This window comes from Crinia signifera, chromosome 2, assembly GCF_055691185.1.
Source record: "Crinia signifera chromosome 2, ASM5569118v1, whole genome shotgun sequence".
NCBI lineage: Eukaryota > Metazoa > Chordata > Amphibia > Anura > Myobatrachidae > Crinia > Crinia signifera.
Window position 1 is genome coordinate 323,475,102 of NC_139218.1, and position 22,756 is coordinate 323,497,857.

Sequence of the window (22,756 nt, forward strand, 5' to 3'; positions counted from 1 at the left end):
TGCAAAGCACACACCGGAGGAAAGGACGATATTTCGCGGGGCAATGCCCTTGCTGACACTGCTGCAAAACAGGCTGCTACCACATCCACATACAATCTCACACTGGCCGTAATCTCGCCACCGTCATTAGATGACACATACTTACTTACGGAATTACAGGCGGCTGCCTCTAACTCTGATTTATCAGATTGGACATATCCAATTCTGCAGAAGAATCCACGGACTGGATTAATCTGCAAAGAGGGGAAACCGTGTATCCCCCAAACAAGTGCTTCACTGTTCATAGCACACTACCACGGAGTAGGTCACCACAGTAAAGTCACGACAACACTGCTCCTCACCAATGATTTTTACATCACAAATGCAAAAGAACTTGTAAACCAATATGTTAACAGATGTATTGTGTGTCTTAGAAATAATCCAAACAACCCCAACAAAGCAAGACACCAGCATCTTGAATACCCAACCACCCCGTTTACTCACCTGCAAATAGATTTTACCCATATACCAGGTACAGGAAAACAAGAATACGCTTTGGTCATAGTTGATATGTTCTCGCGATGGCCAGAAGCATTCCCAACAAAGTCCGAAGACGCAAAAACAGTTGCCCGCATTCTCACGCAGGAGATCATTCCGCGATGGGGATGCCCACTACAAATCAATAGTGATAAAGGGTCAGCCTTTACTGCAAAAGTCACCGAAGCTCTAGTTAAAGCCTTGCAAATCCAATGGAAATTTCACATTCCCTATCATCCCCAGAGCTCAGGTATCGTGGAACGAATGAATAGGACTTTAAAGGATAAATTGAGAAAAGCAACAGGCGGCACCTTCAGCAAATGGAAGACAGTCCTTCCTATCATACTGGCTGAAATTAGAATGACGCCACAAAAGACTCTAGGTTACTCCCCCTTCGAAGTGCTAATGGGCAGACCCTTCCCCACGCCCTGGGCGAAGAAACCATTGGTCATAGCAGAGGGGGACTTAGAAGTAATAAGAGAGGAATACATAAGATCCCTAATACAGAAACTAGATGAGATTGAACAAAATGTTATCTTTAAAAATCCTTCTCATCCACAGATACACACTCACCCATTCAGGGTTGGAGACAAGGTCGTTGTGAAGATCCTGCCAAGGAACAAGAACCCCGGAGACTTCGCATACGGACCAGAGACAGAAGTGGTCGCTGTCACAAGAACGGCTGTTCTTACAGACGAGGGACCAACGTGGATCCACGCATCCAGAGTAAAGAAAATCCCAACTTCAGCTGCTATCGACACAGAGGTCGACACCGATCCAGAGATTGACACAGTCCGGACCAGCGAGGTGCTAACGAGGGTAGACAACCCTGACCTCCACCTTGGAGAAGAACTGCCGGTTGGAGACACCGAGGACGAGGATTTACAAACTCCTGAAGCCGAGGGGGACTTTGAAAGAAATGATTCCCCCCACTTTAGCCCTAGTGACTTTGCTAGGTCTTGCAGTATATATAACCCTTATAGCTGAATTAGATATAACTCGAGATGACGAACTGTTAACCCTATGGTATAATTCATCTAATACCCATGTTGCCACATTTGTGCTTGACTATTTTCAATTCCCAAAAATAGCTAAAGAGAGAAAAAAAATCGATATAGCCATGCGATTCGATCAAGTACCACCATCCAACTTAAGGCCCGAAGTTATTTATATCTGTGTAACAAGTGATTACTGGGGACACAACTGCGATTATTGGGGGGCGGCAGCTTGGAATTCAGGGAACAAGTGGAATTACCGCCCCACCGAGGCCCTGAACAGGAAAGACAAACATAACAGGGCCCTCATAGACAGAATGACTATCTCCAAGCATACCACTATCTGCACTACCTCTAACGCAGACCGACCCCACGGGCACTGGAAACCTAAGATCCTCAAGCCCTGCCAGTTTACGATAAATATAGAAAACCCCAGCCCCCAAGACAGCGGCCTGTACGTATTTGGACTTCACTTCCCCCGAGGCCTAGTCCCTAGCCCCCGGCAAACCTTCTACTTAAAGGATATGTATAATGGTAAAAACTATGCCCCCAGTACACAGAGGGGAAGGGATGACACAGGTAAGCCTCTTATGCCACACATAGTTAAGTTCAAAGACATGTTAGCTATCAACAACCCCACTTATGAAGATACTATAGCTATGGAAACTGGATTCTCAGATGTTAATTTTTGGTTAGAATGGATGAAATATAATGCCCATAAAAGTAATAATACTGATTGTTATGTATGTGCTAAATCTAGACCTCATCTAGGTACTGTACCCCTGAATATACCAGAATCAGAGGATAAATGCTTTTTTACCTTGTACACTGATAGTAAGACATTAGATAATGAATGTGAGTCATGGAAAAGGAACTACCCCATTTTGTCTAAACACACCAACCCAGGTAACGCTATCACCATCTACCCAGGTAATTACACTTGTTATTACTCAAATATCACCAATGGAGCTGATTTGAAAGTATTTCCTGAAGGATTCTGTGCCACTCGCAGATTCTTTGCCCTACCCATTATGAAAAAGTCCCTTGGTGATATTTATTTTATCTGTGGTGATATGAAAATTAGAACCAGACTCGAAAACGCATGGAAAGGAGAATGTGCCCTGGCTAAAGTCATTATGCCTATCCACATTCTACCCTCCAGCATTGAAATACCCGCACCTGCACCCACAACAAAACCATTAAACATTATTAGAAGTAAAAGAGAAACACCTAAGGAAAGTTTTGATCCCCATGTATACATAGATACTATTGGTGTCCCAAGAGGGGTCCCAGATGAGTTCAAAGCACGAAACGAAGTTGCTGCCGGCTTTGAATCACTGATACCCATTGTGACAATCAATAAAAATGTAGCATGGATAAATTATATGTATTATAATCAGCAGAGATTTGTTAATGATACCCGAGATGCTTTGAAAGGTATAGCTGAACAATTAGAGGCCACCTCCCAGATGACATTCCAAAATCGAATGGCCTTAGATATGATTCTTGCTGAAAAAGGAGGAACTTGTGTGTATATTAATAAAGTAGCAGGATGCTGTACGTACATACCTGACAACACAGGTCCCAACGGTAAAATCACTTTAGCTATTAAAAAGTTAGAAGATCTATCCATCGAACTCAAGAAGAACTCAGGTGTCACCGACCCCTGGAGTGCTTGGTTTGGATGGATGAACAATTGGAAACATGCCTTAGCTCAGCTAGGCATTTTCCTACTTGTAGTACTGATATTATTTATGATTATTGCTTATTGTGTTTTCCCCCTGTGCAAGAAGATTGGGGCAAAATACCTAGACAATGCTACACCTGTTATGTATACTGATTTGTCTGCCAAAACCCCTTCCCCAGAAGATTACGCTGCTTATGTCACACAGCAACGCCAGAAGAGGGAAGCCGTTTATAAGAATCAGATAGTCTGAGAGACTATGATTCTAAGAGGGGATTGAAGGGTTAATCAGCCATCTTGTCTTAATGTACTTCTTGAGTTTCATTTCTCCTTTACATTCTTAAGTGTGTCCCTGAGTTTCGTTTCTCCTACACACTCTGTAAGTTTCATTTCCTGCATGTCACGTGTTGCTTCTTCCCCATCCTTTCTCAGTTTACTGTGTGTGGTGTATTTTCCAGATAACTGTATGTTTTGTGATTTGTCCAAAATTGCTGTATTGTACACTATGCCCCTATATGGTAACTTGTACTCACCCCTCTCTAGACACTGTACTTCCCCCCCACCTCTATGCCAGCCTATTAGCTTGTCGAGCCTACACTCTATGTAATGTTATAAATATGTTGCACACCCCCATTAAAGATCAGAGTTGTACCTTGCATTACGTGGTCTCCAATTATTGATCAGTTCTATGCAGGGTCCTTCTCTCACGGAATTCTAAGGAGTGATTACATTGAGGTCTATCAGGTAAGGGGGAGATAAGAATATATTCCCCAAGACATTGCACATCGCATGAGATGTGAGATGCGATCTCAGTAGTTCATATGGTAAAACACCTAAAACAGCACCACTCTCCACGCACCCCGAAGCGTGGCGAGCGCAGCGAGCCCTGCGAGGGGCGGCGGAACGCGTCCTCCGACCTATTCATACCCCACTATCCACGTCAACGTGGAGTTGATATTATATAGTGTGGCAAACGAAGCGTGGCGAGCGTAGTGAGCCCCGCGAGGGTACACGGATTACTTTACATGTATTCCACGTCCACTCGCCATGCTTTGGGCTCAGTGGCTCGCTGCGCTCGCCACACTATATAAAGTCAACTCCACGCTGGCGTGGATAGTGGGGGTATGAAAAGGTTGGAGGACGCGTTCCGCTGTGCTCGCCATGCTTCGGGGTGATGTGGAGAATGGTGGTGTTTTAGGTTTTTTACCATATGAACTACTGAGATCGCATCTCACATCTCATCTCACATCTCACGTCACAAAAAAAAGCCATGCGATGCGATTTCACTCAGGGTGGAGTGTATGTAGGAAATCTGGTCACCCTGCTAGGAAACAAGTACCAAAACAATAATCCCTTTAATCATTGTATTAAGATGTAACTTTCCTCTATTTCAGTTTTGAAACTGCCTTGTACAAGAAGTTATGTTTCAAAAGTGTCTCCTCATAAAGGGGCATGCATATGGTCTGCCTATAACCTGTAGCATTGTTTTCACTACCCTTCTAGGTGTATCCCCCACCTCTTCTTACTATAAAGGATGATGTGATCTGTCTTGTGTGTGAACTTGAGCTATATCTTAAAGCTGGAAACGATACTGCATAGGGATTATACTGCCTGGCTATAATATTATAGACATGTATGCATGCACTGTGGCATCATGCTGCCTCTCTGTACACACGTGTGCAGCAATTGGGAGCATTGCAAACAAGCTCCCTGTCTCCCCCTCTACATGCAGCAGATGGCAGAAAAAACTAGGTGATAGCAAATGTTAAACAACAGTTCTCTCAGTATTACATGTATGGGCTGCAGTTGGATAATTAGAGGGCACATTCCCCAGCTATTGGGTAACAAGCCCGTATCATCATCCGATCACACTAGGAAGTAGTTTATTAGGTCACTTAGATAAAGACAAATCCTTTAAATGTAGAACACACACACGTCACATGACACAGAGAGAAACTAGAAGTCCGCCCCATGTCCAAGATGGCGTCGCCCATGAGGGCACTGTATTTGGGGAGCCGTTCTCTGGGGCATCTGCGGGTCACAGGCTTGCTGAGGAACCACGTTCCCGTCACCTCCAGGAGGGGTAAGAACAAGTCCGGCTGTGAGTCCAGGCGCCGGGGATTTCATGCATAAAGAGGCGGGCGCGCTAGAGCCCTCCCCAGCCGCAGCAAGCCGGGCAGTGTGCTGTCACCTATAGCAGCTCCCGGAAAGGTATCCCTCCGCCCTGCCCTGTACAGCAGCGGCGTCCTCAGGCGCCCGACCCAGCAGCAGCAGCAGCTGCTCTAGCTGCTCTGTCTTGTCACACCTGGCCCTGACCTTGCCGTATACAGTATTACTGTCGTGTTCATAAAAGCCCAGCTGTTCAATAATAAGAGAATAATCGTTACATTGTTAAATGGTTGCACTTTACAATTAGAAACAACAGTGGTAACACAAACTGGGTAATAACAGACTGACATAGAGGTAGGAGGATCCTGCTTGCAATCTGGCCACTTTCTGATGGATTTATTCTGTTCCCAGTGTTTAATTGGGACAGGTATTTTCCAGTGTGTGCGGATGTCTGAAAGTTCCGTTAAACAAGCTTGCAATAACAGACTTGTAACTAACTGGATCAACCTTAAATATTTTTCACCTTTAAGTCAGTGGCGTAACTACTGTAAGGCAGCCCCAGCAGCAGTGGGGTCTGTGTTGGCGCCGGCACCTGCTCGACGCACCGACATGCTGCTGCCTGCCACTGCCCACTGACTGAGCACTGGAGGTGAGTCAGCCGCAGCACGGGTGCGGCCATGGCAGAGATGACAAAAAGTTAACTAAATGCCGCATGCCAACCCCACCGCACGCATGCAAATGGATGTTTTGCATAAACATCCATTTGCAGCTTGCATGCGGGGCAAAAGTCATTTGATGATTTCTACAGCACTCAAAAATCTAAGTCACTCTCTGGTAACTCAGATTTGCGGCAGAAACCAGTTAACCTACCAGTATATTTTTGGAGTGTGTAGGAAACTGGAGTACCTGGTGGGAAACCCACACAAACACATGTAGAATATACCAACTGTATGCAGGTAGGACTGGAATTCGGTAATATTATTCATAGAAATATAAAAATAATAATGGAAGCAAGAACCATTGTGGTGGGATGTGGAAGTGGTGTTTTCTATTTAGCTTTGAAACTTGTGTTATACCCAGTAAGTAAATGTACTGAAGGCAAACCAAGCATTATTTCGCTACTGTTCTGTTACTAAACTATGGCCCTTATTCAGATCTGATCGCAGTACAAATTTGTTCTCAAAATGGGAAAAACCATGTGCACTGCAGTGGGGGGAGGCAGATGTAACATGTATAAAGAGAGTATGATTTGTGTGAGTTATTTTGTTTCTGCAGGGTAAATAGTTACTGTGCAGGGTAAATACTGGCTGCATTATTTTTACATGGCAATTTTGATTTCAGTTTCAACACACCGCACCCAATTTTTTTTTTTTTTATCATATATTTTTATTGAATTTTTAAAAAATACAAACAATATATGTAAAATAAACCAAAAACATAAACATTACATGTGTGGTGCATTATTCAGAAAATAATATACTGTACGATCAGGAATGTGTTTACAGCTTCGTAATAGTCATCAGGAATCATAGACAGTTGAATAAAGAGAATATGGGGAAACATATGGGTAAGCTTCGGGTATGGACGACAAGTCTTCCACCCCAAACATATAACTAGTATTGGTGAATTACAGGCAAGGATCTTGTAAATACAATGCAGAGGTCTGCCATAGGACCCAAATTTTACTGAATTTTCCCAGACAATCCTGTTTGGTATACATAAATCGCTCATGTGATCTAGTGGTATTGACAAGCGCAATCCACATATTAGAAGACGGAGGGGAAGGACTTATCCTGGCTCTAGCAATGCATACACGGGCCAGGGAGAGAAGATTATTAACATATATTCTATGATATTTAGGGAGTAGCTCTTCCAAATCCAAGCCAAAGATACAAATGCGAGGGTTAGAAAGCGCACACCTGTAACTCGAACATTTGCTAAGACTGTTTCCCAGAAGGAATGTACCCGCGGGCAACACCACAGCAAGTCAGCCCCGGGCCCCAGACATTTAGGACAGGCGTCAGACCCGGTACCACGCATCTGCATCAATCTGTGTGGGGTCCAATAAACTCGGAGCAGGATGTACAATTGAATCTGCTGGAACCTGGCAAACGCCGTGGCACCTCTAGGGGAACCCAGCATATGAGACCAGTCCTCATCCTCAATGGGCCCCATATCCACTGCCCATCTAGCTCGCAAAGTACCCAGTTGATCCGCGCCAGAGAAGGTGACGAGAGGAGAGTATAGAGCAGAAACCCTCCTCCGGTCTGGCACCTTACGGATCATCGCGCGGACTGAACATTCTACAAGTTCAGGAACACTCCCCCTCCACTGCGCAGCTATCGCGTGTCTAAGTTGGAGATATTTATAGAAATAGTGGCGTGGGATAGCAAACATAGACACCAATTGTTCAAAGGAGTATAGTATCCCATCCTGGAAAAGATGACCAATCTCAGAGACCCCAAAAGGCGTCCAGTCCGGACCAGCCCTTAGTTTGTGAAGTTCAGGAAAGTCCTTATTCTTCCAGATAGGGGAACAGGAGTCTAGCACTGGGTTGCCCAATATGACCCCCACCGCCAACCATACTCTGCGAGCCTGCTGCAGAAGGGGGGGGGAGCGTGACCAAGGGCGTTCGTGCTAATAAAAATTGCAAAGGCGAGAAAAGTAGACCCACCTTACTTAAGAAAGCAATAGGTAAGTTCCCATATTCCGCAGGCGCGACCCATTCCACTAACTGTGCCAATTGGGCCACTAAGTAGTATAATCACAGATCAGGGAGCATCAGACCACTGTCATATCGGGACCTGCATAACGTTTTTGCCGCTATCCGTGAACGGATAGCGTTCGGACCCCAAATAAAGGAGACAATGTATCGGGTGATAAATTTAAATTGGGAGATTGGGATGTACACAGGGGAATTTTGAAGAATATTTAAAAATATTTAAAAAATATTTAAAAAATAAGGTTCACTCTACCAGTTACCGATAGAGGAAGCGTTTGCCAAACACAAGTTTTTTTGCTTAATGAGTCAATCTGTGGGGACAAATTCAGAGTGATAAAGTCAGAAGGGGAATGGGAGACCTGTTTACCCAAATATTTAAATTGTGTACACCAGCGAAGAGGATAATTATATAGTGAGGGTTGCTGTGTAGTAGAGAGCAAAGGAAATACAACTGACTTTTCCCAAATAATTCCTACCCCAGAGAAACTGGCATATTCCGTCATCAGGGTAAGGAGTGCTGGCAGGGAGGAAGTCATGTTAGTCAAATACAGGATCATTTCATCAGCATAAAGCCCGATTTCCCCCCCCCCCCCCCCACTGCTCCCACACCCCACCCAAATGTAACTCTTTGCACATGTTACATCTGACCCACCTGCAGTGCACATGGTTTTGCCCATTTTGAGAACAAACTTGTACTGGGATCAGATCTGAATAAGGGCCTATGGGCCTTATTCTAGTTTACTCTTTGAGGCAAATTCCTTCTCAAATGGACAAAACCATGGCCCTTATTCAGATCTGATTGCAGTACAAATTTGTTCACAAAATGGACAAAACCATGTGCCCTGCAGGTGGAGAAAATGTAACATGTATAGAGAGAGTTAGATTTGTGTGAGTTATTTTGTCTTGTGCAGGATAAATACAGGCTGCATTCTTTTTACACGGCAATTTAGATTTCAGTTTCAACACACCCCACCCAAATGTAACTCTCTCTGCACATGTTAAATCTGCCCCACCTGCAGTGCACATGGTTTTGCCCATTTTGAGAACAAACTTGTACTGGGATCAGATCTGAATAAGGGCCTATGGGCCTTATTCTAGTTTACTCTTTGAGGCAAATTCCTTCTCAAATGGACAAAACCATGGCCCTTATTCAGATCTGATTGCAGTACAAATTTGTTCACAAAATGGACAAAACCATGTGCCCTGCAGGTGGAGAAAATGTAACATGTATAGAGAGAGTTAGATTTGTGTGAGTTATTTTGTCTTGTGCAGGATAAATACAGGCTGCATTCTTTTTACACGGCAATTTAGATTTCAGTTTCAACACACCCCACCCAAATGTAACTCTCTCTGCACATGTTAAATCTGCCCCACCTGCAGTGCACATGGATTTGCCCATTTTGAGAACAAATTTGTACTGCGATCAGATCTGAATAAGGGCCCATGTGCACTGCAGGGGGGCAGATGTAACAGGTGCAGATAGAATTAGATTTGGGTGAGTTATTTTGTTTCGGTGCAGGGATACTAACTGACTGCTTTATTTCTACACTGCAATATAGATCTCACTTTGAAGTAAAACCCCACCCAAATCTAATTCTCTCTGCACAAGTAACATCTGCCCCACCTGCAGTGCACATGGTTTTGTCTATTTGAGAAGGAATTTGCCTCTAAAAGTGAACTAGAATAAGGCCCTATGTTCTAACCTGAAAATCTGTGCACGCAAGCCCATTTAACACTAGTCTCAAGCACCAGAGGCAGAACTATCATTGGTGCGGCAGGTGCAGTGCACAGGGGCACCTGAGGACTAAGGGGCCCACTATTGCCCTCACCCACTGTTTTTCCCTATCACCCTCTGCCTCTCTCGGACACCCACTACTGTGTTACATATTGTGAGCTTGGGGTGGAGGAGGGGGGCCCCAAAATATTTTTGCACCTGGGCTCCCCACCCACATGTTCTGCCACTGTCAAGCAGGGATGGTGGGATCCTGCTACTCTTTATTTTTACATACTTTTGTATACTTTTACATTTTGACATTATTTTTTTTATGCTTTCACCTTACAATACATTTGTCAAAAGCAGCATTATATGTACCATGTAAATGTGACATATCAATGAGCACAGAGTTGCTGATATACATAATATTAGCTTGAATCACAATAAAGAGAAATCAAATAAAAAAAAAAAATCATTATTTCTGAAATACGAATAACATTGACAATTATTTTGACATTTTTTAAATATGTATTTGTAAATGTTAATGGTAATTATTTTAGATAACTAAACTTACATTTCCTAAATAGTAGGGTCTAACATAAATAAAAATATAATACAATTGTATCCCCTTAATTGAAATATATATTTATATTGTTTTCTTTGTGAGATTCTGCTCATTTAGCCTTTTATTTACCCTATTTCAGAAATATCATTCAAGCTAGATGAGAAAACTGCTCATAGCAGCCTGGATCTGTTCAAGAAGGACACCGGGGTAATTTATCGCATGCTGGGTATTGATCCCTCAAAGATCCCCCAAAATCCTGAGCGTTTCAGAGAATGGGCTGTTGTACTTGGAGACAACCCAATGGTGAGTGGCCGCCATTACTGGGAGGTTACCGTGAAGAAATCCAATGAGTTCCGCATTGGTGTGGCAGATTTTGATATGTCTAGAGATGAGTGCATTGGAGTCAGCAACCGCTCTTGGGTCTTTGCCTACAGCCATAAAAAGTGGTATGGCATGGTAGTAAATAAAACAATCCCCATCACCAACATTGGCCATCCAAGCAAAGTGGGTCTCCTGCTGGACTATGAAAGTAGAAAGCTGAGCCTTGTGGACTCTGAGAAAGGATCCCTGATCCACACTCTCGCTGCAGACTTTCGAGGTCCCGTCGTGCCTGCATTTGCCCTGTGGAATGGAGAACTTCTTACACACTCAGGCATCGATGTCCCTGACAATCTTTAAAGCCTTCAAGTATTCTATTAAAAGTGCCTCTCCAGCCAGTATTATATTCTGGCATTAAACCGCTCGACCTTTATGTTAAATATATTCCGTGGGTGATGGTCATACAATATAAAATGAAATTAAGCTACTGCTGTGCACCGCTATATCGTCTTCGCCTTTAGGCAGTCTCCTGTGTATATCTCACACTTGGAAATCGTACATGTTTGCTTATGATTTGGTTCTAAGTTCCCTACCTTACTGGGAAAAGCGTATAGCAATACAGACACATTTCAGTGCACTTTTGAACCTTTTTTTGAGTACACCAACAAAAACACACCTAAAAAATGCAAAGTGCATAGTAGATGGTGACATATCAGAAACACAGACTGCAATTATTCTTTGTGTCATATGCTACAGCCTTATTGGCATGGATTTAATTGTAGAGGTCATTTTTCAAGTGTTTGGGTGAACAATATCATATTGACAATCGATGATCATTAAAGGAATTAAATACATGAACACTGGTTTTCTGGCTCTGCCTTGTAAAACTAAGAATTAAGGAATTGCCATGTAAGGGAACTACTGCAATACTTTTGAATTATAGAATGTTGCCAAAATAAATATTTTCTGTCTTTTAAGTGGGATAATAAATATTATGCTTGCTTATTTTTCATTCTTCTGTGACTTATTTTCTGTGCTCTTTTATTCTGGTTAATCTCTGATTTGGCCATGCACAGACTACCTATTGGCTAGTATAATAGCTTGGAGCCAGACTGCACAGTATTGTGGCCTGCTCCCTGGAGATAGGACAGCTAGCCTGCTCAAATGTCTGCAAGAAAAAGTGAGACTCCGCACAGCAATGTTTTGGATACAAGAAATGCAAACCACCTTGGCTTGGGAAAGGTGCATTGCATTTACCATCAAATGTGGGCTGATTCATTTTCAAATGTTTTTCTTGCTTTTTGTAGTTTTGCAATTACAGAGAGTCAGATTATGCCCCTTTCAGACCGCACTTTGTAAACGGTATATTGCCGTTTTTTTACCGTTTTAAAACGGTAATCTGTGCGGTCTGAAAGGTGCAGGACCACTTAACCGGTTAGAAAATACCGTTTTTTCTAACCGGTTAAAATGCAGGGTCCTACCCGTTTCAAAACCGGTATTTTAGGCTCAAAATTGGGTTCTGAAACGGTATTTAGGACCCAGCCAATGAGCTGGGTCCTAAATTCAGCCAGTGAATATTTAATGAGCGCTCATTAAATATTCACAGCACTGGAGCCGCCCCGCGCCCCCCCACGCGTGTGTCGACACCCCCTGCGCGCGTGTCGACGCCCCCCCCCCCCCCCCGTGTCGACCTACCCCCGTGCAGCCGGCACCTCCGTTGCGGATCCCGGCACTGCAGTTCTGTATGGTCGGAAGCACTTATGAAAAAAAGTCTTTCAGAAAATGGCTGCCCCATAGGAAAACCTGTTTAAAAAAACTGTCTTTCGTATGGGGGCAGCCATTTTCCAAAAGTCACTTTTCTTATAAGAAAAGTGACTTTTGGAAAATGGCTGCCCCCATACGAAAGACAGTTTTTTTAAACAGGTTTTCCTATGGGGCAGCCATTTTCTGAAAGACACTTTTTTTCATAAGTGCTTCCAACCATACAGAACTGCAGTGCCGGGATCCACAACGGAGGTACCGGCTGCACGGGGGTAGGTCGACACGGGGATGGGGGGGGGGGGAAGCTGCACGGAGGGGAGGGCTGAAGGCTGCACTGGCTTTGACCCTGTATTTGGAAAGTTTCCAAAAACGGGTCTGCCAGTGTCAAAAAATCGGCACTTAAACGGTAATATACCGTTTAAGAGCTGCGGTGTGAAAGGGGTTTTATCTGGCAGACCCGTTTTTGGAAACGTTTTCAAATACAGGGTCAAAGCCAGTTATGCGGTCTGAAAGCAGCATTAGGTAATATTGATGGATCTGTTCCTGTATCTGCAGGATATAATCCAGTTTTAAAATTTGGCATTTTATGAGTAATTTATTTTGCCGGTTGAAAATTATAATCCAACCTTAAGGTGGCCATATACTACTTGGACTTGCAGTGATGTATAGCCAGCCAATTCCCCTTGAGCTGCCTGGGAACAGGATGCAAAATATCACAAGTGGTCCTTTTTGCATGTGATATATCGCATGCAACCCCATTCCCTGCTGCCAGAAAGGGTCCCGAGTCAGAGGTTGGATGTGCAAGCAGGGCTGACCTGACTGATTTGATGCGCATGGGACTGCACATCAGATCGGATGTCAAACGCATCCCATTTGGCCACTTTTCACCCAATTTCTCGGCCCGATCCCTCGGAATTAGATGAAAAGTAGCCAAATCGTACTAGTGTATGGCCAGCTTAAGAGAAAGATGTTTATGCACAATCGATGCCCCACCCCTTTGTTAGCTCCACCACATCACTGCCCACTTCTGCCCTGCCCACAGTTCCAGAACCTATTTTCCTACAAAAATAGCACTGTTTTCAGCATACACATTAACAGGGTGCTAGCATTTATAGCAGGCATGGCCAAATTGTGGCCCTCCGGCTGTTGTGAAACTACAAGTCCCATCATGCCTTGCCACAGTTTTGCTATTAGGGAATGCTAAATCTATAGCAAGGCATGCTGGGATGTGTAGTTTCACAACAGCTGGAGGGCCACAGTTTAGCCATGCCTGATCTATAGGTTAGTCATAGGCTTCTCGTCTGATTTTGCATCTGCTATAGTGCTTCTGTACGTACAAATTCATAATGACTGATCGATTATCGGATGACTTTGCATAAGTATAGTGTTCTAAGGCGCATGCGTGAGACCGAACAGTGGCAAAAAAACAGCAATAAATCTATTTGCAATCCTCCTGCAGTTTGACTGACAGGAAGTTGTCGTTTGGAGGTGGTAACCAACCATTTTATGGGAGTGGCAGAAAAAACACAGGCATGGCCAGGAGATTTCAGGGAGGGTCTATGACCGTGGTGGCCAACCCGTGGCTCTTGAGCCTCATGCGGCTCTCTCCCTTGTAAAGTGTGGCTCCTGCTCCCACTGCTGCCCGCCGCCCACCGTCCGTCCCCCCTGCTGCCGGTTCCCTGAATCCCTTCTCTTTCTGAGGGGAGGAGAGTGCGCAGCGCGCATCTCTCCTACCCCTTACTGTGCATCCTTGTGACTGGGCCGTCTGACAATTAGAGCTCGCGGACCAGCAGCCAATCAGGAGCCGGCCAGCGAGCTTTGATTGGTGGACGGCCCAGTCACAGGGAAGTGAGGGGGAAGGAGACGCGCAGTGTGCTGTGCTCTCCTCCCCTCTGTGACATCACAGGACTGCAGGGGGACGCCAGACTGTCCTCTCCCGCCCGGCAGCAGCAGCAACAACGGTGAGTGCTACTGCTGGGAAATTTGCACTGTGGAGGCATAGCAGTTTGTGGCACTGTGGGGGCATAGCAGTTTGTGGCACTGTGGGGGCATAGCAATTTGTGGCACTTTGGGGGCATACCAGCTTTTTGGCACTGTGGGGGCATACCAACTTTCTGGCACCGTAGGGGCATACCTGGCACCGTGTGGGGGGCATATGTGTATCTGGCACTATTGGGGGCATATGTATATATGGTACTGCACTATTGGAGGCATATTTGTATCACACCCACTCAAGGGTGCACGCGCATGATGTTGGCTCTTTAGCTTGACTACCGATATTTTTGGGCTCTTTACCTCTGACCGGTTGGCCACCCCTGGTCTATGACATACGTGCCGGCCTCGATCATCCTTTCTCTGTTGCAGAGTTGTGGAAGGCTCAGAGTTATGTGCACTTGCACAGATTGGAGACAAAAAAATTAGATGGTAAGAGAGACGCAAATCAATTTGCAGATCAGCAATACATTGCAAGTAATTTGTGGACTTGCACAGGGCGGGATTTTAATCTGGGTGGTTGCTAACTGATTGCAGTCTTTTTGCATATTAAATTTGCATATGAGGTCTGTATTAGGTCCTTACTTCTGTGCACACTGGGTTATTCTTATTCACTGGGAAAGGCACAATCAATCTCTAATTGACAAAACCATGTGCACTGCAGGTGGGGCAGATGCAACAAGTGCAGAGAGAGTTAGATTTGGGTGTTTTATTATTTCTGTGCAGGGTAAATACTGGATGCTTTCTTTTTACACTGCAATATAGATATCAGTTTATAGTACACCCCCCACCCAAATCTAACTCTCTCTGCACATGTTACATCAGCCCCACCTGCAGTGCATATGGTTTTGTCCATTAGAGAGGGATTGTGCCTTTCCGAGTGAATCAGAATAACCCCCACAGTGTGTGTGTATTTGTTATCATCTCTGGATTGACTTCTATGGGGCTGATTCTCCGCGTGGGCGTGGCAGGCTACCTTCCTGCCAGTGTTAACCTGTATGCTAAAAATCCGTGTTACTGTATCTGGAAGCCTATGCTGCCTGCTGTTTTATATCATAAGTATCTGAACTTTCACCAACCCCATGCTACACGCAAAAGAACCATTAGAAACAGACATTTCATCTCTGTTCACGTGCTATGATTTGAGGAAGAAAGTCATCCTATCCCCTCCACGACATTCCCATGAGACGGAACAGTCCCGCTGCATTTGCATGGTCACCACCGATTTCAAAGAAAGTGTGCTGCACCGACTGACCGATCAATGCACTTGCAATTTCTTTCTGTGTGTATGTGCTTGATATGACGTATGCACAGTTGCTGGTTTGTTTTTGATTTTTTTTTCATTTCCACTTATGTCTGCATGGAATCAAGCCCTTACTCTATATTTACTCCCTCAATAACTTTGTTTTATAGAGAGAAAAGAAAAAAAAATAACTGCAAAAATCCAAAATTGTACAGTGATTTTTTAATACAATAGATTTATACATTATATATTTTATTAAATCCTACTGTACAAATGATCACTGTTTTGTTGTTAGAAAACACTTCTCTCGCACACTTATTTTACACAACTTCTTGGACCCTGAAGTAGTAAATGATCTGATGTGAAATGAATAGTGCCGGGCTAATCTTCCTCGCTAGACATTTGTCTGTGGATCCACTTGGTCAGTCCATCTATTGGTTACCTGTATTGTACTGTATTCAATATAAAATACTTTTACACACACACACGGCCATAACCAAATTACAGGAACGCACTCTTTGCTTATCTTGTAATATTTCCCATCCCCCTTCTCGCTCTTCACAAAATCTACTCTCATCCATCTCATTATTCCCTCCCTTTCACGACCGCAGGACTTTGTTCAGGTTGGAACTAATCTGTGTAATGTCCTCCCAAACTCTCCTCTAGTCTCCGAACCTTCAAATGTTCCGCTTAAAGCTCACCTCTTCGGACAAGCTTACCACATTCCAGAACTGCCCATAAAACCTAATAAACCTTTTAGTATCCAATTACATCCCTTCTGTACAGTCCACACATATCCTCACATATTTTCTCTGTTCTATTCTCCTGACCCCAGGCCAGAAGTACTATGTGACCAAACAGCCCACCAAGAACCTTTGCAATCTGGTGACCATTATGCATTAGATTTCCCTATAGATAGTAAGCTTGCCGGCAGGGTCTTCTTACCTCTATGTCTGTCTGTCATTGACCGTTTGTCAATGTCGACCTTGACCATGCTGACCTATTGCCTGTCTGCCAATAGTGGTTGACTTATTGACTGTTGGGTACTTGTGTACAATCACGGCTCCCACGATGTCCATCGCATAGTAAAAAATCGAATCGCATCGATCGCATGCGATCTTTAACAGAAATGCATCCAAATGCATTGAAATTAGTATCAAACATGTTCAATGGCCCCCAAATGTCATTTTATTTTTGAGGCTGTACCACCCCCACTATCAACGCGAACCCGAAGCGTGGCGAGCGCAGCGAGCCCGTGAGGGGCGGCGATACGCGTCTGACCTTTTCATACCCCCACTATCCACGTCGGCGTGGAGTTGAGAATAGAAAGTGTGGCGAGCGCACACGGATACCTTCACAGGTATACGCGTCCCCTCGCGGGCTTCACAGGTGTCCGCGTCCCCTCGCGGGCTTCACAGGTGTCCGCGTCCCCTCGCGGGGCTCGCTCGCCACGCTTCGGGCTCGCTGCGCTCGCCACACTTTCTATTCTCAACTCCACGCCGACGTGGATAGTGGGGGTATGAAAAGGTCGTAGGACGCGTACCGCCGCCCCTCGTGGGCTTGCTGCGCTCGCCACGCTTCGGGTTCGCGTTGATAGTGGGGGTGGTACAGCCTCAAAAATGACATTTGGGGGCCATTGAACATGTTTGATACTAATTTCAATGTTTTTGGATGCATTTCTGTTAAAAATTGCATGCGATCGCATGCAATTTAAAAAAAAAATGCTTTAAAAACTGCAAAAATCGCATCCCATCGCATGCCACTACATTTGGCATGCGATAGGAGCCGTGAAAGTACACAAGTACCGACTGTTCACCTAAACATTGCTGCTCCTTCCCAGAAACCTCTTTCACACACATACCCATGCCCTTCCTCAGCCACCTCCTTCACACACCTAATCCTTAGACACCTATCTCTCACACATATATGGTCATGCCCACTGCACCTCCCTCTCGCATCTGTGCTGTCAGGTAGCCAGTGTTTCCCAGTGTGGTAGTTGGTCTGCTGTGATTCTGCAGACGTAGGGGGGCATTCAATCCCGAATCCAACTGTTGGGACATTCCCAACAGTCGGCTTCACAGCCTTTTTGACACATTCCAACTGTAACTCGACAGTTTTTATTCAATGTTCTGACTGCTGAGTGTTGGAAACGCCGCGTCTTGTTGGAAACAGCCACTAAATTGTCGGACTACTAGTTTTGACCCTGTAGCTCATTTGATGATGTACAGTGTACTGTTCCAGTTCCTTCTGTTGACAACTTTCTGGCTGCCCCTAAAAAAACCCACTCTATAATGCCAAGATTACAGTCATAGAGCAGGGGCATGGCTTTGATGAGGTGATTCACCGTGAATCGTGTCATTGGCTTCCCCGGACTGCCCAGCTTTGTGGACGTCTGCAGGTGGCGTGTGGGAAGAGGGAGGTGCTGGGGACCTGCTCACTCTTCCAGGCGGCTGGGAGGGCAACCTGATTTTCCAAAGCCTCCTGAACATTCTTGGGGAATAGGCAAATGTGCTCTATTGTTTGCAGTGTGGTGGAATGTGACGGTATCCGGTTGATATATCTACAGTGTCTAGATGGACAGTCAGTTGGTCTACAACAATAGGTCGACATGGTCAAAATGTCGACAGTCTAAAGTTTGACATTCAAAAGGTCGACATGATTTTTCCACAATTTTTAAAATGTTTAGACTTTTTCATACTTCACCATCCTTATTGGCATAGTGGGAGAATATAATAGTGCGCGAGTGTAGCGAGGCACCGTGCCCGAAGCATGGTGAGCGAAGCGTTACACTAATTGATGGTTCATGTCGAAAGGTGTGGACATTGACACAAAAAATTGTGAAAAACTCATTTCGACATTTGAACGTCGAACTTTTGATTGTCGACCATTTGACCCTGTCAACTTATTGCATGTCTACCTTTTGCTGTCGACCTACTGTCTGTAGATCTATCAACCCACAACCGAATGTGACAAGTACAGTAACTGAGGTGGAGAAAAGTTGCTGCAAATCCAGGACCTTTACTCCACTATAAACTACACGTGTGGGTAAGCACAATACTGCTAGCAAGAAATTGATATCAATACAGCCAACGTAATGGTATGTTTATATATAACTTTAATAAAAATATAATGAAACAATATTGATAGCATCCCATTATGATACATGATACCATACGCCTGTTTGATGAATCGTTGATCCTGTATTTCACACAAATTAGCAAAATGACTAATTAGGTTGTACTCACATATGGCAGAGAAAACATGCCTCAAATACATATTTGCAGAATGCCCTTAATCTGATCTGTTTTCCATGAAATAATAGCACTGTACGGTGTTAATGCTCTGACTCCAAAGTGTGGGTATTGTAATTTGACTTGGTAATTTCCATTTCGGTATGCTATCGGTATAAAGGGTCACCACAAAATGATTATGAGGTCCAACCACAATAACAGGGAAGCGGAGGAAAGACCCCTATTGGTCCGTTCAGTCACACGCCTCCCAGGGTGCATGTCCCTAGATTTCCCTGAAGTTGTGCCAAATCCTTAGGATGGGGGGAATCACACAGTCACACTGCTTGAGGACCACATCCAGTCACACTAGGAGCTGTGATGCCCCCTTGGCATCCCTGCTAGCTTTTTTTATGTAGTATGCACCATATGCATTTGTTTCTGGGTGGAATAAAGAACTGTTACTATATGTCTGCTTATAATACTGTTGGTTTAAAAAGGTCTTCACATTTTCAGGGAGGGGGTATCTAATTACCCGTGATGTTGATTGTGGGTAATTGCTTCATTGGGGCTATAGCGAAATTATAAATTATATCACTCATTTTGTCCCTTCTCAACAATATTGTTTATTATATCGCTTAGTGGTTATGCTGAATATCATTAACTATGTGCGCTACCGCATGATAGGGGAGACGGGCAGGTGACATCACTGAGGGATATTGTTAATGATGTTGTTTAATATGTATGTGCTATATTGTTCACCCGGAAACTCAGACTATATCGTTAACGTGTTTCGCTCCCGATGTTTCATCGCACTTAAGTGGATACCCCTCACAGACTGCAAAGTTTCATTATTCACAAGCCCCACTCATAGGTGATTGTTAACTTAATTGGGTTTTCAAAGCCATCGATTCTCAGCAGCTTTGATTGGTGAATTTAAACAGCAATAATAACAAATGCTAACTGAAGCTAGTTTTGCTTTTATCGCTATTGCCATTTTGAATACAGTAGTCAACTCTTCCGATAATCGGCAGCTTTGAAAACTTGATTCAAAAATAAACCCATAGGGGTGTGTCTCAACGCAGCTCAGCATGCACCAACAGAACACAACTGTAGTTTACTCATTGTATGCCATCTAGTTGTGGCCGTGGAAAGTAACAATTGTACCCCCCCCCCCCCATATCTCTGACTGTATACCCACTGACAAATGCTAAACCAAAAAACACAGATTGTACTGAATGCACTGAATTACTAAATAGAGCGAATATCCCATATAAAGGGGAATGGGAACATTACAATGGTATGTATCGGTTGTAAACTTCGGAAGGGTATCTGTAATAAAGATCTCTACACCATGCTCTTCAAAATGTCCAAAGACATCTGTTCCTCTGAACTCTCTGCCACGCTGTGTCTCCTTGCATATTCTTCCTGGTATTCAGTCAGTAAGCTCACCACGTCATGCCTCTCAAACCGCACTGCCTCTTGCAAAGGGGTGTTACCCCACCTGAGGATAATATAGGATAGTAGTGTGAAATCATGTGGGCATATCATTATAATCATTGATCTATAAGATGCCGCAATGCGGTGCAGCGACAGGCAATTGGAAAATAGCCTACATAAAGCAGGGGCATACGTGGTATAAGAACTTACAACCTGCTGGGGAAAAAGGGTAAGGAAATAGTGGGCATGAGTGTGGATGTACTACTGGGAGTAGTATAGGCGGTAGTAGGGTATGCTTTGGGAACAAGGTGAGTTGTCAATGAGCATTTAAAGATGTGAAGCCATTGGGAGACTGAGCAAGTGTGCTGAGGAAGTCCTTAGCTGGGCAACATTTAGAGGTGATAATCTGGGAGGAGGTATGGCAGAGACGCATCTATGGGGATGTGAGGGATTTCCATGTTGAGATGAGGTCAGATTTAGGATTGGTGGTGTTTAGTGTTGGAATTGGATTGTTAGGGATATAGGGAGACAGAATAGGTAGTTTCATAATGGTACAGCAAGTGCGGAGAGGCAAAAGGGATGATGAGTCTTGCCAAAGTATTTAGAGCCAGATGCATCAAGCTTTGAAAAGTGATAAAGTGGAGAGTGATAAACAACCAGCCAATCAGCTCCTACCTTTCATTTTTCAAACAGCTTGTAACCTGACAGGTAGGAGCTGATTGGCTGGCTGTTTATCACTCTCCATTTTATCATTTTTTGAAGCTTGATACATCTGGCCCTGTGGATGGTTACAGGGTCAAAATTGTGAAAGAGTCAGGATGTGAGGATTACTATAGAGGGCAAAGAGTGGCAGACAGGCAGCAGGTTTGAGAAACTAAGGCAGTTGAAGTTTGGTTAATGGTCAGGGAGATTTGAGACTCTAAAAGAAGGGAAGATTATTATCTCTGTATTAACAGCAAAAATGTTATACCAGGTTGCCTACCCTCCCGGAATGGCCGGGAGTCTCCCGAAAATCGGGTCCCCCTCCCAGCCCCCCGGAAGGGTGGGCAACCCTCCCGGATTCAGGGGGGACCCCCGCTGCGCCCCCGATCGCGGCATTTAAATGACGCAATTCGCAGGGCTCAGAGGAGGGGGCGGAGCTAAAATGGCAAAATTTAGCCCTGCCCCCTCCATGGAGATTTGCGAATTCCCCTGTTTAACATCATGGGGGTGGGGCTTAGCGACGTCACGCTCAAGCCCCGCCCCCCTAGCAGCTGCTGAAACTCTACTTTCCGGGCTTCTCCCGGAGAGGAGAATATTATAGTCGGCAACCCTGTTTTATACATATTTGTATTGATTCTTCTGTCTAAATAAAATAGATTACTTCTGTATAATAGTACTCAGAATCTATATAAAAACAGGTAAACTACCTGTAAGGTTCATCCTGTTGATTGCTGTGAATCATATAGATTATAAATACTGGCTAATGATAAATACATGTAGAAGTACAATCTAATGCTACATGGATGGGAGGGCTGTGCAGTGACACCTGGTGGTCAAAAGATGTACAACAAACAGATTGTAATTTATTGTTTTGCATATCCAGGGAAGTATCTTTTGACCTGTTTTAGCTGCTCACTGTTGGACTGGGGCATGAAGGGCCCACGGGGGGAATTAACTGGAAGGGGCCCATGTTTAGGGGTGTGGCCAGATTGCAGAGGGGATGTAGCCAACCACCACATTGGTTTGCCTAATCAGAGTGCATGGGCTGGGCTCCTTGATAAATATATATTAAATACAAGTTTTTCATGGTTATGTACCAGAATAATAACAGTAATGCAATGTAGAAAATACACCATAGTCCTGTGTAGTATAAGGTAACATACTGTATTGCAAGTATTATTCAAGTGCACAGTCTGAAACCTGATCCCTAGATAAGGAGGTAGGCCCCCAGGCAGTGGGGCCCACCAGAGGGTTTCCCTGTACCCCTGTGGGCCAGTCCAATATTATGAGAGCTTGTGTGTTTGTGACAATTGTAGAGTAGTAATGGCCAGTAATGGTCCCAATTAATGGTGCCATTGGTGTTTACATTGATCGCAACAAACCATCAACTGGAAATAATGATGGCACCATCTTTGAATATCACTGCTTGTACTACACAGCGATGGCAGTGCAGACATGAAGGGAGGGAGGGAAGAAAAATTCATCATACAACATGCCATCCCCTCCATGTGGGAAGGCTGTATCAATCCCCTTTCCCATTCGCTCAAGGAGCAACTCTGGAATGGTTTCTGGAGTACACTCTGGTATGAAACTCTGGTATATTCTCAGGACCCCATGATTTTTATTAGTAATTCCCAGGTCTAAGATGAATTTGATGAGGTTACCTGTCCTTTATTAATGGGCTAACTCTGCAGTCTTCTGTGAGGAACTTGACTACTTCCAAATGTCCTAGAATAAAAAAGATGTTTTAAAAATGAGGAAAACCCCA

At 44.3% G+C, this 22,756-nt stretch overlaps 2 protein-coding genes across 2 annotated transcripts in view; one reads left to right on the forward strand and one right to left on the reverse strand.

The window, feature by feature from the left end:
• Positions 1-5,120: 5,120 nt before the first annotated feature.
• Positions 5,121-11,630, forward strand: SPRYD4 (SPRY domain containing 4). The gene is made up of 2 exons (XM_083169225.1): positions 5,121-5,278; positions 10,445-11,630. The coding sequence occupies exons 1-2, from the start codon at positions 5,167-5,169 to the stop codon at positions 10,981-10,983; spliced, it is 651 nt and encodes a 216-aa protein (XP_083025351.1). The 5' UTR covers positions 5,121-5,166; the 3' UTR covers positions 10,984-11,630.
• Positions 11,631-18,711: 7,081 nt separating this feature from the next.
• Positions 18,712-22,756, reverse strand: part of GLS2 (glutaminase 2) — a 90,190-nt gene continuing 86,145 nt past the window's right edge. The window contains exons 17-18 of the mRNA XM_083169227.1: positions 22,653-22,716; positions 18,712-20,350 (exon numbers count right to left, since the gene is read on the reverse strand). Coding sequence (XP_083025353.1) covers positions 20,194-20,350; positions 22,653-22,716 — 221 coding nt within the window. The 3' untranslated portion in view covers positions 18,712-20,193. The remainder of the gene's footprint in view (positions 20,351-22,652; positions 22,717-22,756) is intronic.

Bases quoted from the DNA above. Each gene is read 5' to 3' on its own strand.
- SPRYD4 (XM_083169225.1), top strand. From the start codon at position 5,167: ATGTCCAAGATGGCGTCGCCCATGAGGGCACTGTATTTGGGGAGCCGT. The intron at 5,279-10,444 runs GTAAGAACAAGT...ACCCTATTTCAG, and splicing joins TCCCGTCACCTCCAGGAGGG to AAATATCATTCAAGCTAGAT.